The sequence below is a fragment of the Mus caroli genome, unplaced genomic scaffold, assembly GCF_978045245.1.
Source record: "Mus caroli unplaced genomic scaffold, Mus_caroli_1 scaffold_15, whole genome shotgun sequence".
Classification (NCBI taxonomy): Eukaryota; Metazoa; Chordata; class Mammalia; order Rodentia; family Muridae; genus Mus; species Mus caroli.
In genome coordinates, this window is record NW_028227270.1 from 14,610,966 (window position 1) to 14,625,867 (window position 14,902).

Sequence of the window (14,902 nt, forward strand, 5' to 3'; positions counted from 1 at the left end):
CCATTCACAATCTTTGTACAGTATTTTTTGAACAGGCAGTACCTACTACTAAAAGCTTAAAAATGACCTCAAAAAAAAAAAAAAAATCGTGCTCCACACTAACTTAATGTGACACCAAATTTTTGCTTGCTCATTGTTCTTAAGGAGCTGTGCTGTCAAGTTCTTTCACTTTTCATCCCATCTCACTGTTGGAAGCCATTTTTTGTTTAATCACAGAATCAACCATTGACAAATGAACATTTGTTCCTGGCCCTTCTGCCCTACTTCTCTCTCTTTTCTTTCCTAATTTTTGCTTAGAAATTAAGAGTTTTAATTTGAGCTAGAGTATAGCTCAATGATAGCATGCTTCTCTCAAATTTGTACAGCCCGCAGACCAATCCTCCACATTATATAAATCAATGACAATATAAAGAAACAAAAACAAAAATCTAGAATTTTGAATCTCAGAAATTGGTTTTGTTTTGTTTTGTTTTTGTGGAAACTACCAAGTTGTAAGTAAATGCTCTGTATCAGAATATTAGATACATGGCTTTAAATGTCACTGGGTAGCTTTTCACTGCTTGGAATGCACTCTTTATAGCCTTCCCTATTGTTATTTGAGTAGCATCTAGATTTGGGGTTCTCAGTGCTCCTAATGCTGCAATTTCAATACAGGTCCTCATGTTGTAGTGACCCCCAGCCATAAAATCACTTTGTTGCTACTTCCTAACTGTAATTTTGCTACTGTTATGAATCGTAATATAAATATCTGATGTGCAGATGGTCTTAGGCAACCCCTGTTCAACATCCTCAGCAACATCCTCAGCAAGGAGTCACGTTGCACAGGTTGAGAATCGCTGGTCTAGACAGTAGTTCTGAATCAGAAGGTTGTTGACATCAATAATTCATAGGGTGGATTTGTATAAGGGTAGATTGCTCTAGATCAGAAGTGGCAAACTTTTGACACAGGGAAGACAGTGATATGTCATGTGTTCCAGATGTGTTTGTTGTAGCTGCTCCACTCTGATGTTTTAGTGTCAGAAGAGTCCGCCAGTATGTAATTAAATAGACAAATGTCATGATAGAAAATTGGTTATAATGTTGGCTTCACCCCTACGAGCTCTAGGCTTGTGAATACACTATAAATTGGAATATTAATCTCTGTTACACAGGTACTTTCTTATAGACATGTGATTCTCTGACACTCATGTTTGTGGTGCTGATGATTGAGTTGATTTTTAGGCTTTCTACCACTGAGCTACAACTCCAGTGCTCTTGGGCTTTTATTTTAGGTTTTGAGATAAGGCTCACTGTAGGCAAGTCTACCTAGCTCAATGTGGCCTTGAACTTGCCTACCTCTTGCCTTGTCTCTCGTGAGTCCCTGAGGTTATACGTAGGCCTTAACTGTCAGGCTTGGCTCAAAACTTAATGTGTTTGTTAAGTGCGTGTGAGTTTTTGATGTGCCAGTTTTCAAGGGATTTAATAAACAATAATAAAATTGTGTGGTCCTTTTAATGGTAATTTTTTTCTTTGTCTCAGGTTATATATAAATGAAAAAAAATTGAGATAGTTGTTTTCTGGGAATAAGTCTCTGTAACCAGGCTGGCTCAGATCTCAAGTGGAGGGGTTGAATTTTTGGCAACAGCATGGGCATTTCATTTTGACTGGCAACAGAAATGTGGATTTCTAACTTTTATAGTGTATTCCATTTGATGTCTTGTATTTTCTCAGTAAAATATGCAGCATGGTCATCAGCTGGCAGTGACAGCCTGAAATTAGATATAAGCAGCTTGGGAAGGAGAGACCTTACAAATAACCAGTAAGAACAGGCTAATTCTGGACACCCACTGCCAGGTGACCCATTCTTCTCTACACTGAGGACTGAATCTGGGGCCTCCTGCTTGTTAGCTAGCATGCTACCTCTGAGCTGGCCCCAGATGACGACAACGACGACGACTACTTCTTCTTCTTCTTCTTCTTCTTCTTCTTCTTCTTCTTCTTCTTCTTCTTCTTCTTCTTCTTCTTCTTCTTCCTCTTCCTCCTCCTTCTCCTCCTCCTCCTCCCCCTCCTTCTTCTTCTTCTTTTTTTTTTTTTTTGATTTATTTATTTATTATATGTAAGTACACTGTAGCTGTCTTCAGACACTCCAGAAGAGGGCATCAGATCTCATCAAGGATGGTTGTGAACCACCATGTGGTTGCTGGGACTTGAACTCAGGACCTTCGGAAGAGCAGACGGTGCCATCTCTCCAGCCTGGCCCCAGACTTCTTAGGAACTATAAATTACTTTTAAGCAAAAATTGAATCAAAGGCAATAATATATGAAAAGTCTTTTGTTTGGTTTTGCTTTTCAGGAACTATAGAGTGGAACAATGAACTGTGGTGACTGTTGTAAGCTGTTGAGCATTGAGCTCAATACTATCTTCATTTAAATGTAGAACAAACCAAAAGCAACTCTGTAGCTTTTTCCCATCTACTTGAGATTATTTTCCTATAAAAATTTTTCAGAAAAAATTTGACCTCCCGAAATACTATTTTCTGGGGTGGAATTTTCACTTTTAGTATACTATAAAATTCTTCCAGTAGTTTGTCTTCATTCTATTCCTGTTTATCAATGAGTTGGAGCTATGATTTATACTCAGTGATACTGCTTGGATTTACATACGTATGCTATCCATTTACTAGTTAAAAATCATTTTCTTTAGAAAGATTTCTTTTCTTTGTAAGATGGTATAGATTCTGGGGCATATCCCCAGTGATCTATAGAATAGTGCTTAGTTTGGGTCCAAACACATGGACAGGCCTTTGTCAAACTGTGTCAATACCAAGTACTAGATTTTATTTACTCCCCTTTTTTCTCTCTTTTGGTTTGTTTTGATTTTTTTCTTTTTTTTTTTTTTTAAAGATTTATTTATTTATTATATGTAAGTACACTAGCTGCCTTCAGACACTCCAGAAGAGGGAGTCAGATCTCATTACAGATGGTTATGAGCCACCATGTGGTTGCTGGAAATTGAACTCAGAACTTTCAAAAGAGCAGTCAGTGCTTTTAACCGCTGAGCCATCTTTCCAGCCCCTTGATTTTTTTCTTTTGCTGTTGTTGGGACACTCATGGTTTTCCTTCTTCAAGTTCTTTTCATATATATTTGGTATTTTAAAACTATGTTTTAAACTATTAAAGCATGATAATGGCTTATAATTTAATTGGCTTCTAAATCCATCTTTAGAAAGCATGCAGCATAAGTTGTATTACTAGTTCATTAGCCCAGTTTGTCAATGGAGGAACACAGAAGTGATCAGAAAATTTAGAACAGAATAACTTTATCCCTCTTTCATCAGCATAACAATAATGATTTTATATAAAATTATAATTTTTATTTTATTTTAGCATACAGTGTTATTTTTACTGTATATATAAAAATATTATTAGACAAACTGAAGAATAATTTAATCTGTAAGTAACTTGACTTGAAAGCATAAAGATGCGAATTTAATTCCCAGAACACACACAAAAGAAAGAAGGAAGGAAGGGAAGAGAGAAATCACACTTGGGCTTGGTGACACATTTGCTGTACCCCACCACTAGGATTGCAGAGATAGGTGGATCCAGGGTGGGCTTGCTGGGCTGTACCCCACCACTAGGATTGCAAAGATAGATAGGTGGATCCAGGGTGGGCTTGCTGGGCTGTACCCCACCACTAGGATTGCAGAGATAGGTGGATCCAGGGTGGGCTTGCTGGCTAGCAAAGTTAGGTAAATGCTGAGTTCTCGGTCAGTGAGAGAACATGCCTGAAAAAATAAGAAGAGGTGGCAAGTCCCTGAAGAAAGATGCCCAGGTTATCTCAAGGCTCCAGTGTGGGCATGCATGCACACAAACTGGGTAGTTTCAATGGCAGCTTGTGATGCCATTGATCTTCTTGGCAGGCCTTTACACACTTTCCCCTTTGCTTTCTAAACGAAATGTTTTTGTACTCGAGTTGTGATAAAGGCACGAGTAGATGTCAGAAGTGGATTAATTGTGTTTTCCCCCCCTAGGTTAGTGACATTGGAGAACAGCCCGTGTGTCACAGCAGAACTGCTTCGGATATTTCAAAACATGTCACCTCTTCTTGGTATGTCTTCAGATCTTACTGAGATGCTTGTTAATGTAACTGTAGCCTAAAAGTCTTTTCTCCTGCCTTTAAAATTACCCCTTCCAGTTTGTAAGTCCCATATATTGACAAGTCATAGTGTTTTTATAGAAATTATTATATATATTTTTGAAATATCTTCCATTGATTTAAAAGTAAACATTAAATAACATTGCTTTATGGAAAAAATTTCAATTAGACTAAGATATACACTCATTACGAGTTGAGCTTGAACTTTCTTTGAGGAATTTTGTTTGCTAGCTCTTCTAAATGCTACCATGGTTTCACTCAGCTCAGTTTACACAGGGAGTTTTTGCTATAAGTTGTTTAAGCATCGTACATACTTTTGCTTTGGCTAAGGAACCACTGAAGTTTTAGTGTCCTATAGTTTGCTGAAGTATTGCTTACAAATTAGCTAAACACACATAATGTATGTGTTGTGTCTGTCTTCCTCACATGGTCTCACCCATGCTAGACTGTCTCTTTCCACTGAGCTGTAACTCAGTGCCACACAGTTCCAAAACATCACATGTGACCGGATCCTGAGGGCTCTGTGCACTCACCATTCCAGTCTCTCAGAGATGTAGCTACATTCTCTCCCTAGTGTCAATATGATTTTCATAGTAATTAATAATAATGCCTTAGTTAGGGTTTTACTGCTATGAACAAACACCTTCACCAGGCAAGTCTTATAAGGGCAACATTTAATTGGGGCTGGCTTACAGGCTCCAAGGTTCAGTCCATTATCATCAAGGTGGAAACATGGCAGCATCCAGGCAGGCACAGTGCAGGAGGAGCTGGGAGCTCTACATCTTCATCTGAAGGCTGCTAGTGGAAGACTCACTTCCAGGAAGTGAGTTTATACCAGGGTATTAAAGTCCATGCCCACAGTGACACACCTACTCCAACAAGGCCACACCTCCAAATAGTGCCACTCCTGGGCCAAGCATACACAAACCATCACAAAGAGTGAATCAGTACTTTTTCTTACATGTGAGGAGCCATTCTAAAGCATATGATAGCTCTATTGTTTTCTCTCTCTCTCTCTCTCTCTCTCTCACATCTATCTATCTATCTCTCATCTATCTATCTCTCATCTATCTATCTAGGTGGTGGGGATGGTTTAACTCACTAGTTAGTGTGACCTCCCACCGACTTACAGCCCTAGCTTAAAATCTCTTAAGAATAATGCTTTGGTTGTAAAGTCATCCTAGTAAGTGAGTTTGCCAAGTCAGTTGCACACTTAAATTTATGGCATATTTAATTATATACATATTAATTATACACAGTGCAGTTTACTGGCCCTTTGATTATTTTTTAAAAATTTGATTTTTAATTCTTTTGGTGTATGTGTGGTGTATGCTTGTGTCTACTAGTGTGTGCACCTGTCCATGTACCTGTGGAGGCTGGGACAAGTCTCTTCTCTGTTTCTCTTGACCTTATTTGTCTGTGTATAAATGAGAACGTGTTGGTGTGAATATTTGTACACGTGTGTGGGGGGAATCCTTGTCCCCATACATGCATGCATGGCTAATGAGAGTGTCATATCCCTTGGAGCTGGAGTTACAGGCATTTGCCAGATGCTCTGCTTTATTGCATGGGTGATGGACTTTACTCTGGGTCTCCCGAGTGAATAGCAAGTGCCCTTAGCTGCTGGGTCATCTTGTTAGAACCTTCATGTTTTGTGCGAGACAGGGTCTGTCAGTCAACCTGGAGCTCACTGGTCAGCTAGCCTTGCTGGGCAGTGAGTCTCTGGGCCCCTTCGTGCTCCACCTCCCCAGCACTGTCATTCCTTGCCATGAGTGCTTTCTATGGGGCTGTGTGGGTCCCCGTGTAGCTCCTCCCTTGTGTTCTCACTGAGCTCTCTTCCCAGCTCTCAGCTCCCACAAGGCTCAGCCATGAAGCAGCTTTAATTCTGTTACTAAAACTTTGTTGACTATTGTTCTGGGCGAGTATTTAGGTAGAAAATCCCCAAATTTGGACCCTTTGTCATTACTTATTTTGAGAAGTTTTATCAGAAGTAAAAATTCTAGTTCTAGTTTAGGAAAGTAGAGATTCTTTGCAAACAGGAGCAGATGTGAGTGGACACAGGTATGATTGGTAACAGTCGAAACTTTCAGTGGGTAGATGACCGTGCTGACTAGATAATGCCATTAATCACTTCAGTCTCCAGAGATCCTTTCCTCTCTCTGTTCCCTCCCCCTTACTCCCCACCCGAGACCCTTTCCTCTCTCTGTTCCCTCCCCCCTTACTCCCCTCTTTCTTTTCTTTAGGGCCTTAAAAAATGTCATGCCTTATTTTTCCTCAGATTAGAAGAATTCTCAAGTAATAACTCAAAGTCTGTTTTTCAGTAACCAGCCCTTTGCCATTTCCTTGACATGCAATCATTCCCAAAGGCAGTGCCGGCTGCTTCCTGCTGATTCCCTAGAAAACTTTGTCTTTTAGTTGTCTTAGGGAAAGAAAGGAGGTGTGCTTGGCACAAAGGCCTTGTGTAGCTACTTTTCCTACCTTGGAGATTTATGTAGTGCCAGTCTGGCCACGTCAGAACGTCAGCCAGACCGATCATCTGAACCTTCTCGGGAGCAGGGTTCCATGCTTTCATGGTTAGCTTCATACAGCGACCCCACTCTGCCGTCTTCCCCCACTAAAAACTGAACATGCTTGCTCTCTACATACTTTTCTTTATAAACCAGGAAACCACAGGACCCAACTCAGGTTTTGGTTGGAAACGAAAAGTCCCAGCCATGCTTTCCTAGCTTTGTTCTGACGACAGAAGGGAAGAATGCCTTTCTCAGTCGAGTTTTACTGCTAAAGGGTGAATGAGAGCACTGTTAACAGGGGTGGCCAGTTTTACATCTGACCAGCTTATGAATACTGGCTTAGATTATAGTCACGAAAATTTATAAAGAAAGCATGTAAGTTGCTCTTATTTTATTTTCCTTTTATCCAGGCTGGCATTGAACTCACAATCCTCCTGCCTCAACCTCTTGAGTGCTGGAACTATAATTGTGTGTCACCACCCTTGCTGTAACTTAGTTTTTCTTTTTCACTTGTTTGTAGAGATTTTTCTTTTTCTTTTTCTGATGATAAAACATTGTCAATCCTGTCTGATCTTCTATCCTAGAGCTTCCATCCAGCTGCCTTGCAAACGGTAAGCTGCATGCTTGCTGCTTCAGGAACCATAAACAGTCAAAATCCATTAGTAATCATGGTTAAAAACAAACTTGAGTGCTTCAAGTTGCTATAGCAACTTAGTTTTAACTAAAATGAATCATTACTTCACTTAAATTTTGAACAGCTAGTTAATTTGCTCTTTTAAACAATAATTACTGTTTTGGCAGAATTAAGCTCAGAGAATCTCAGAACCTGCTTTAAGATCATCAATGGCTATATCTTTTTATCATCAACAGAATTTTTACAGGTATGTCAGAACACCTTTTGCATTGTTAATAATTATATATTATTTTGGGGTTTGTGTGATATCAGGAAGTGCCCTTTCAAAGTTCAGATTCGGTCTGATACTTTAGTGGGTAGAGATTTTATTTCCTTGTAAGTATTTCTCACTGTAGGAAGGGCGAGATCAGCATCCAGTTCCACTGATGCTGACTACAGAGAATGAACTATATATGTAATTATATACTCAGCAGTCAGTGTATCAGTGTGCTTATAGTCTATCTTCTTCTTCATTCTTCCTAAGAGGAGTCTTACTTGAAATTGTTTGTTTAGACCTTTAGTACCAGTTCTTGAAAAATGTGAGACCTTCCAAATTGAGTTTCTTGCCTTTTCAGTATTGTAGCTGTGTTCTTACACATATTGACCTTTGATTGGATTTCAGACATATGCAGCAGGTTTGTGCCAGTCCTTTTATGAGCTGCTACCAGAGATTACTACAGAAGGTCAAGTTCAAGTGCTGAAGGTATTGTCATTTTAAATTGATTGTCATGCTGTTATTGGTGAGGCCAGAGCCTCCTTAGAATGGATGGCTGAGAAAGAGAGAAACTGATTGAATTCTAGAGTGTTCAGTTTGGCTTAATTCCTTCTTCTGTACCAAAGGCATCAAATTTGAATGTGTGTACAGGTCACCTAGAGGTCTTGTTAAAAGGCAGTTTTGGATTTCTCATTTTTTTTGTTTTGTTTTGTCTTGTTTTTTATAATTTTTAAAAATAATTTTATAAATATAAAAATTATAAACATAATTTTTATTTTATGTACATTATTGATTTGACTGCAGGTATGTCTGAGTGAGAGTGTCGGATCTCCTGGAACAGGAATTACAGACAGTTGTGAGCTGTCATGTGGGAGTTAGAATTGTACCCAGATCCTCTAGAAGAGCAGCCTGTGCTCTTAATCACTGAGCCATCTCTCCAGCCCCCTTCTAATACGATTGTAGCTAATTGGAATAATGTCTATCCTAAAACCTCATTGGATAGAGATGAGTTAAAAGCTTTTTACCAACTTGTCCTAAACCTAGCAACATTCGGTGTATCTTAAGTTTTCAGTTGTTTTGATAGTGTTCTAGGTATTAAACCTTATCTTCACACTTGGGAAGCAAGCCTCACCATGAGCTACACCCTCACCACGGCAGCCTGCCTCCCAGACAGGGACTCAGACGTTAGTCTTCGTATGCTAAGCAGCAGTGGTCACTGCTCTTTTTGGTTTGTTAGTCCACATTTGGGACAACAATTTCAGTGACAGTTTTAACTTTAGTATTGAAGTTAGAGTGCTAGATTTGTTGGGATCTTGTCCAGTTAAGAGCCATTATCCTATAAACTGTATGCATTATCTTTATATGACCTTCTATGAAAGAAATGCTATAACATGAATATAGTAGCTAATGTATAACTGTATTAAACTATATCATAATATATGTATATACACATATGTATCGATATTTTACATTTGAAAGCTGTAGCTGTTAAATATCTAATTTCTTAGCTGTGTTTTATGTCAAATAAGAGAAGTAAATTCTGGCTAGACAAAGTCTTACTCTTTTAAAACTTTCTTAATTTTTTGGTTTTTTTTCTAGACTGGGTCTCACTCTGTAGCTTTGGCTATCTTAGAACTCACTGTGTTGACCAGACTGTCCTCAAACACACAAAGATCCACCTACCTCTCTTCCCCAAGTGCTGGGATTAAAGGCATGCACCACTGTACCTGGCAAAGTCTTTCAATCTTGACAATTACTTTTTTGTTATTAAAAACTATGGCATTATCTTAGCTCTTCAAGGTGAATTTTCTACTAGTGGAACTCACTATAAAACGTTTATTTCCTATTAACCAATACATAGATGCTACAGATTTAACAGGAATAATAACCAGTTACCACTCTGAGTGTATTGTCTGTTTTTGGTGGACACACACATATCTATTCTAGATATTTATGTAAGTATATGCATGATTGGTTTGACTTATAAATTGGGTATATTTGGGGTTATTTGTTAATATATTCAGTCATTCACCTTGTGGGTCAGGAATTAGAAATTTTTTTCTGCAAGTAGTTGAGTAAATGCTTTATTCTGTGGCCCAGAATCCACTCCAACCTAGATTTTCTCTCACTGACCCTCTTTTCCCTCAGGTACTTACTGCAGTCTCATAGAACATGCATTTATTATTTTATTTATCTTATACCTCCTCCAATTATAATGCAAGATCAATAACAGCAGCAGTTTTAGCAGACCTGGTGGCTGCTATATTTCTAGTACATATCAAGACCACTAATAAATGTTTGCTCAATAATTGCAAGGAAAAAAATGAATTGAACTACTACTTAGTAATATTTAGTTTGTTATCTCAAGTACTCATTATTAATATTGTCTATGAATTATCACTCCTAGAGAAAATTGTCATATTATCGTAGTATTATCTATGTATTTTAAAATCTTTCTTGTACTGGACTCCTTTGTTCATCTGTAAGTTTCTCCACTATCCAAAATTCAAATAGTATGTGCTATATTGTTTCAGATTTTAATGGCACTGTATTAATGGTTTTTATGTTAAAGATTTAGAGGTTCAGTATCAAACAGTAGAAGTTCACTTGGCCTATTTGTTAGATTCGCTATCCTGCTACTTAAAATATTCTTGGCCATGCTTTGTTTGGGCTTGGTTCTTCCGTTGCTTTTTTGTACAGATGTACATAAGTGCATATGTGTATATTTTATATGTGTGTTGGAGACAGATCTGTCATAGGACAACTTGTTTGAGTTTGTTTGTTCCTTCTACCATTTGGATTCAGGAAGTTGAACTGTGCCTCCCCCCCCCCCCCCCCCGCCCCCGCCCCCAAGCTGTGCAGTAACTTGTTATATAGCACCTGACGTCAAAACAGTGTTTAGTTCCGCTCAGCATATGCTAAGTGATTAGGAAAAGCTTCTTTCTTACAGTGAAACACTTTCCACACCAAACTTGATTTGAAAGTTGTTTGTTTGTTTGTTTGCTTGCTTGCCTTTAATAAAGCCTTTTTCCGATATTAGTAGTGAAGTAACTGTTGGAAGTTGACTTAGGAATTCTTTGGTGTGGGCATTGTAAAACTTCAGTAAGCAATATTTTAGGGAGTTCTAAGAAATAGTGCTTTTTATTACTTGCTTTCGATTGAACTCTTATGAACTAGAGGAAAGGTGGCATGGTCAGTGTAGCACAGCTGGTGGCTAGGTCAGAATAGTCAGTGCGATGTGATGTGAGCAAGTTACTGACTGCCTCCTCATGTTCTGTCTGTAAAACAAGAAGAGCTTTGCCAAGTTTCTAGGGCAAGGACTGGACTGTGTGTGTGTGTGTGTGTGTGTGTGTGTGTGTGTGTGTGTGTGTATAAAACAGTCAAGACACTGCCTAGTGTCTAATAAGCTAGTATAAAAGTTAGTTATTTTAATCTAATGACCAGGTTTTCTCATTTTATAGTTAGCCTTTGGCAAAAAAAAACCAACAAACAAACAAACAAACAAAAAACCACCAAAACCAAAACCAAAAAGCTGGTCAAATACACTTATAGACTAATTTTTTTGGTTGCTGGATTTTTGGCTTTAGAAAAACAATCCAAACCAAATGTTCTTCCTACATGATTTATTTAAAATAATTATTTATTGAAAATAAGCACTTCAGGTTCTGGTTGAAATGGCTTAGCAGGTGATGACTTGAATTGGACTCCAGAGCCCACATGATGGGCAGGGAGAACCAACCTCCAAAGGCTGGCCTCTCTCACCTCCACATCTGTGCGTGTGCACTCTGTGTGCAAGTGGCCTCTCTCACCTCCACATCTGTGCACACACACAGTAAAAAAGTAAACAAATAAATGAAAAATTACACAAAAATCTTTTAAGTGAATGTGCTTTTTAAGACAAGGCTAGTAATACAGCAGTAGCATGTTATTAACGAGCATGTGTCTAAGCCGGCTGTTTAAAATTAGCATATTTGTTCATTGCTCTTCAGAATAATACAGTCTTTTAAAACATTTGTTATGGAGAATTTCAAACATAAGTACTACATACTAGCTCCATAATTTTAGTAACAAACCAATTTCTTTTTCATTGTGCTTTAAAATGGCAACGATGAGGCCATCTGTCTGCCTCCCTTGAAATTTATGCTTTTTTCATTGAATGAATCCATGCACATTGTTATCATCCAAATATGGTAACATTTCATAACATTTTATACAAAGTGTAGATTAAGACAGTGTAGTGCCCAAAGGAGATCATGAATAGATTGTAAATATTTGAGTTTAATATTGAGGACTTGATATTTGGTTTGAGTCTGAGGAATGCAGCACCCAGCACTAGTAAGTCTTCTGGGCTTCTGATGTAAAAGGGTGTTTTAAGAAAATGGTGTGTTTATTTTATACTTTGATTTATAGTCTGAGAGAACTCAGACTATGGTTCAGTTCTTATTATAGCTCCCAATATTACCTTAATACAACAGGTTATACACCAGTCAGTATGTTTTTGGCTAAACATAACTATTACAGTAATTTCTGATAGTGCTTGCAAGTAGCTTCTAAGTTCTTTGAAGCCGAAAATTGCTATTTTAAGAAAATTGAACACAGAGACCAGTATGGCTCTTTGGGAGTCAGTGTTTTTAGGGCAGAACTAGAGTTAACTGACTCAATACAGGTTATTTACATGGGCATAGGAATGTTCTAAAAATAATTAAATTTAAGTCGTTAGCATTAATTTGAGTTGCATTTGTACACATGTACCATTTTGAGTTTGGAAATTCTCATTTCTCATATCCATATGCATTATTAAACCAACCTCCTTTCCTTCATTACGATAAGCCTTGCGATAAATTAACTATTTTGACTGTCTAGTTGTATAATAACAGGTGACACCATTATTTACTATGTCCTATGTATTTCTAAGCACATAGCATGTAGAGTACATTATCTACATGTAAACAAGATGATAGTATGGGTTTTTTTCATATTGTTTCAAATTAAAAAATTAAATAACAGAGGTAAATAAATGTTCAAGGTCAGAGAGCTAGTAAGTATTGAGTCATGATAGAAGCCTAGACATTCTGCTAGTAAGATCCACAGTCAGTAATTTTTTATTCAGTGTGAGGACAAATCAAGAATGTTGTCTTAGGAAGAAGTTAAAAACTTACATTTTTGGTTTAAAAGAAGTCTATTGTGGGTATATCTTGAAAATAAGTAGATTAAAAGCTACAGGGTAGCAAGTTCTATTTGTATTGCTGACTTAAAAATAGTGAGGATAGGGCTGGTGATATGGCTCAGTGTTTAAGAGCACTGCTCTTCCAGAGGTTCTGAGTTCAATTCCCAGCAAGCACATGGTGGCTCACAACTATCTGAAATGTGATGCCCCTTTCTGAAGACAACTACCATGTACTCATATACATAAAATAAATAAATAAATCTTAAAAAAAATAGCTAGGATAAATCATGAAGGCATATCCAACCCTGAGTGAAGTACTTTGCCAGTCTCAAATGAAGAAAGCCTCCATAGTTTTACAGTGATTTTGAGAGTATAAGGCAATAGCACTATCCACAATATTCATTTGTTTAAAGAGTAAAAGAAAAATGGAAATGAAACAGTCAACCAAATTAATAAAAGTAGTTATCAAGCAGGAAGTGGAAAAAAATTTGGAAGCTAGAGTTCAGACTGGTATAGATGTTTGATATGACTTAAAGTAGTAAAAGGGCTACTCCTAGTAGTATGAGAACATAATAAGAACAGTAAATCAAAAATTAAAAACTAAGAAATGTAAGAACAACTTTTCTTAAGAGAAAATATGTGTATTTATTGTGATATTGTGGCAGTCACCTACGAATACCTCGTTACATAGTATATAGTAAGTACATGGACCATAACATAAGAACCAAAAGAGAGAAAGCAATCACATTGAATTTTATAATGTTGCTGCTTTTAATACTGTGTGCATTATCATTTTAAAACTCAAAAGTTTGTGACTGTATCTGTATATGTAGATATGTGCAGTCTAAATAAGATTATTAAGGTCTGTAATTTTCATTATGAGAAATACAGAATTATTCCATGTGATTTCCCACATGTATATCTCAAATTCAGCATGTCATAGCATGTGTCATAGTTACTCTTGGTTCCACAGTTCTACGCAAACACGGGACTAGGAAAAATGGAAGAATTGCCTAGCTTGGTTCTTCCAGTCAATTCTGTTACCATTCTCCTTTTAAAATTGTTATGACTGTATTCCATACTCTCCTTTAAAGTCAAATAATGACATTTTCCTACATAATATTTGTTGTTTTGTTTTTGCAACAGGGTCTCACTAAGTAGCCCTAGCTGGACTGGAAGTGGTTATGTAGAGGAGGCTGGCCTTGAACTCCTAGAGAGCTGCCTGCCTCTGCATTCTGAGTGCTGGGATTAAGGGTGTGCACTAGCATGCCTGGCCCTCTATAAAACACTTTAAGACAGTCAGTTCTCTACCTGTGGTCTCTGACCTTAATTTCAAAGATTCCGCCTTGAAGTATTTATTGATTCTTTGTACAACATTGGCTATAGTTTCCCTGTGAAGGCAATGTACAGATGATAATGCTGCTTATATTTAATATATGTGAATGACTTATACAGTAGAGTTGAATCTTCTTAAACACGCACAGGAATGTTTGTTTCTTCTCATATAGAAGACTATGAGACTTCTCATTCAGTTAATTCTCCAAAACAAGATAGAGTGGTTCCTGTGGGTTCCTGTGGGTCCCTTTAATATGAATATTTAAGGATATCATTTAGTCACTTAGATAGAAAAGGCTTCTTTAAAAAGCCTTAATCGGCCACACCTTTGCCAGACCTTTCTTATTTAGGGATAGCCACTGGTGTCGCTTGTAGCTAACTGTTTTGTGTATTTTATATCTGTAAATAATGCCTTTGAAGTATTCTCTCATAAGTTGCTAATGCTAGAAAAGAATCCAGGATGACTCCTTTTCACCTCTGTTCAGCTAAAGTGCTCTCAGTTTTCTTTCTAGATTGGTATTTAGTGTGTATGATTTTTGTTTTCCTGCTCAAAATGAGATGGGCAGCTAGCTGTGGTTATTGTTTTCCGTATAACCTAACCTTTTGAATTCTCGGAGATTAGTAAGGATCCTTTTCTTTTGTACTTTAGACAATAAACTGTGACAGATCCTTCAGCTTACGTTCAGACACAGCAGCTATTCTATTGATGCCCTTGAATAATCTGTCTTCCAGAGTACCTTTGGCCTTTTTTTTTTCTTTTTTCTTTCTTTTCTTTTTTCTAAGATTTATTTATTTTATGTATGTGAGTACACAGTTGTTGTCTTCAGACACACCAGAAGAGGGCATCAGATCTCATTACAGATGG

At 37.5% G+C, this 14,902-nt stretch overlaps 1 protein-coding gene across 5 annotated transcripts in view; it reads left to right on the forward strand.

The window, feature by feature from the left end:
• Positions 1-14,902, forward strand: part of Ipo11 (importin 11) — a 132,661-nt gene that overhangs the window by 66,305 nt on the left and 51,454 nt on the right. For 4 of the 5 annotated variants that reach the window (XM_029468283.2, XM_085830859.1, XM_029468284.2 and 1 more), the window contains exons 22-25: positions 4,014-4,090; positions 7,233-7,259; positions 7,450-7,529; positions 7,944-8,024. In XM_029468283.2, the coding sequence (XP_029324143.1) occupies positions 4,014-4,090; positions 7,233-7,259; positions 7,450-7,529; positions 7,944-8,024 (265 nt within the window). The remainder of the gene's footprint in view (positions 1-4,013; positions 4,091-7,232; positions 7,260-7,449; positions 7,530-7,943; positions 8,025-14,902) is intronic. The other variant, XM_021180389.3, reaches the window with a different exon arrangement.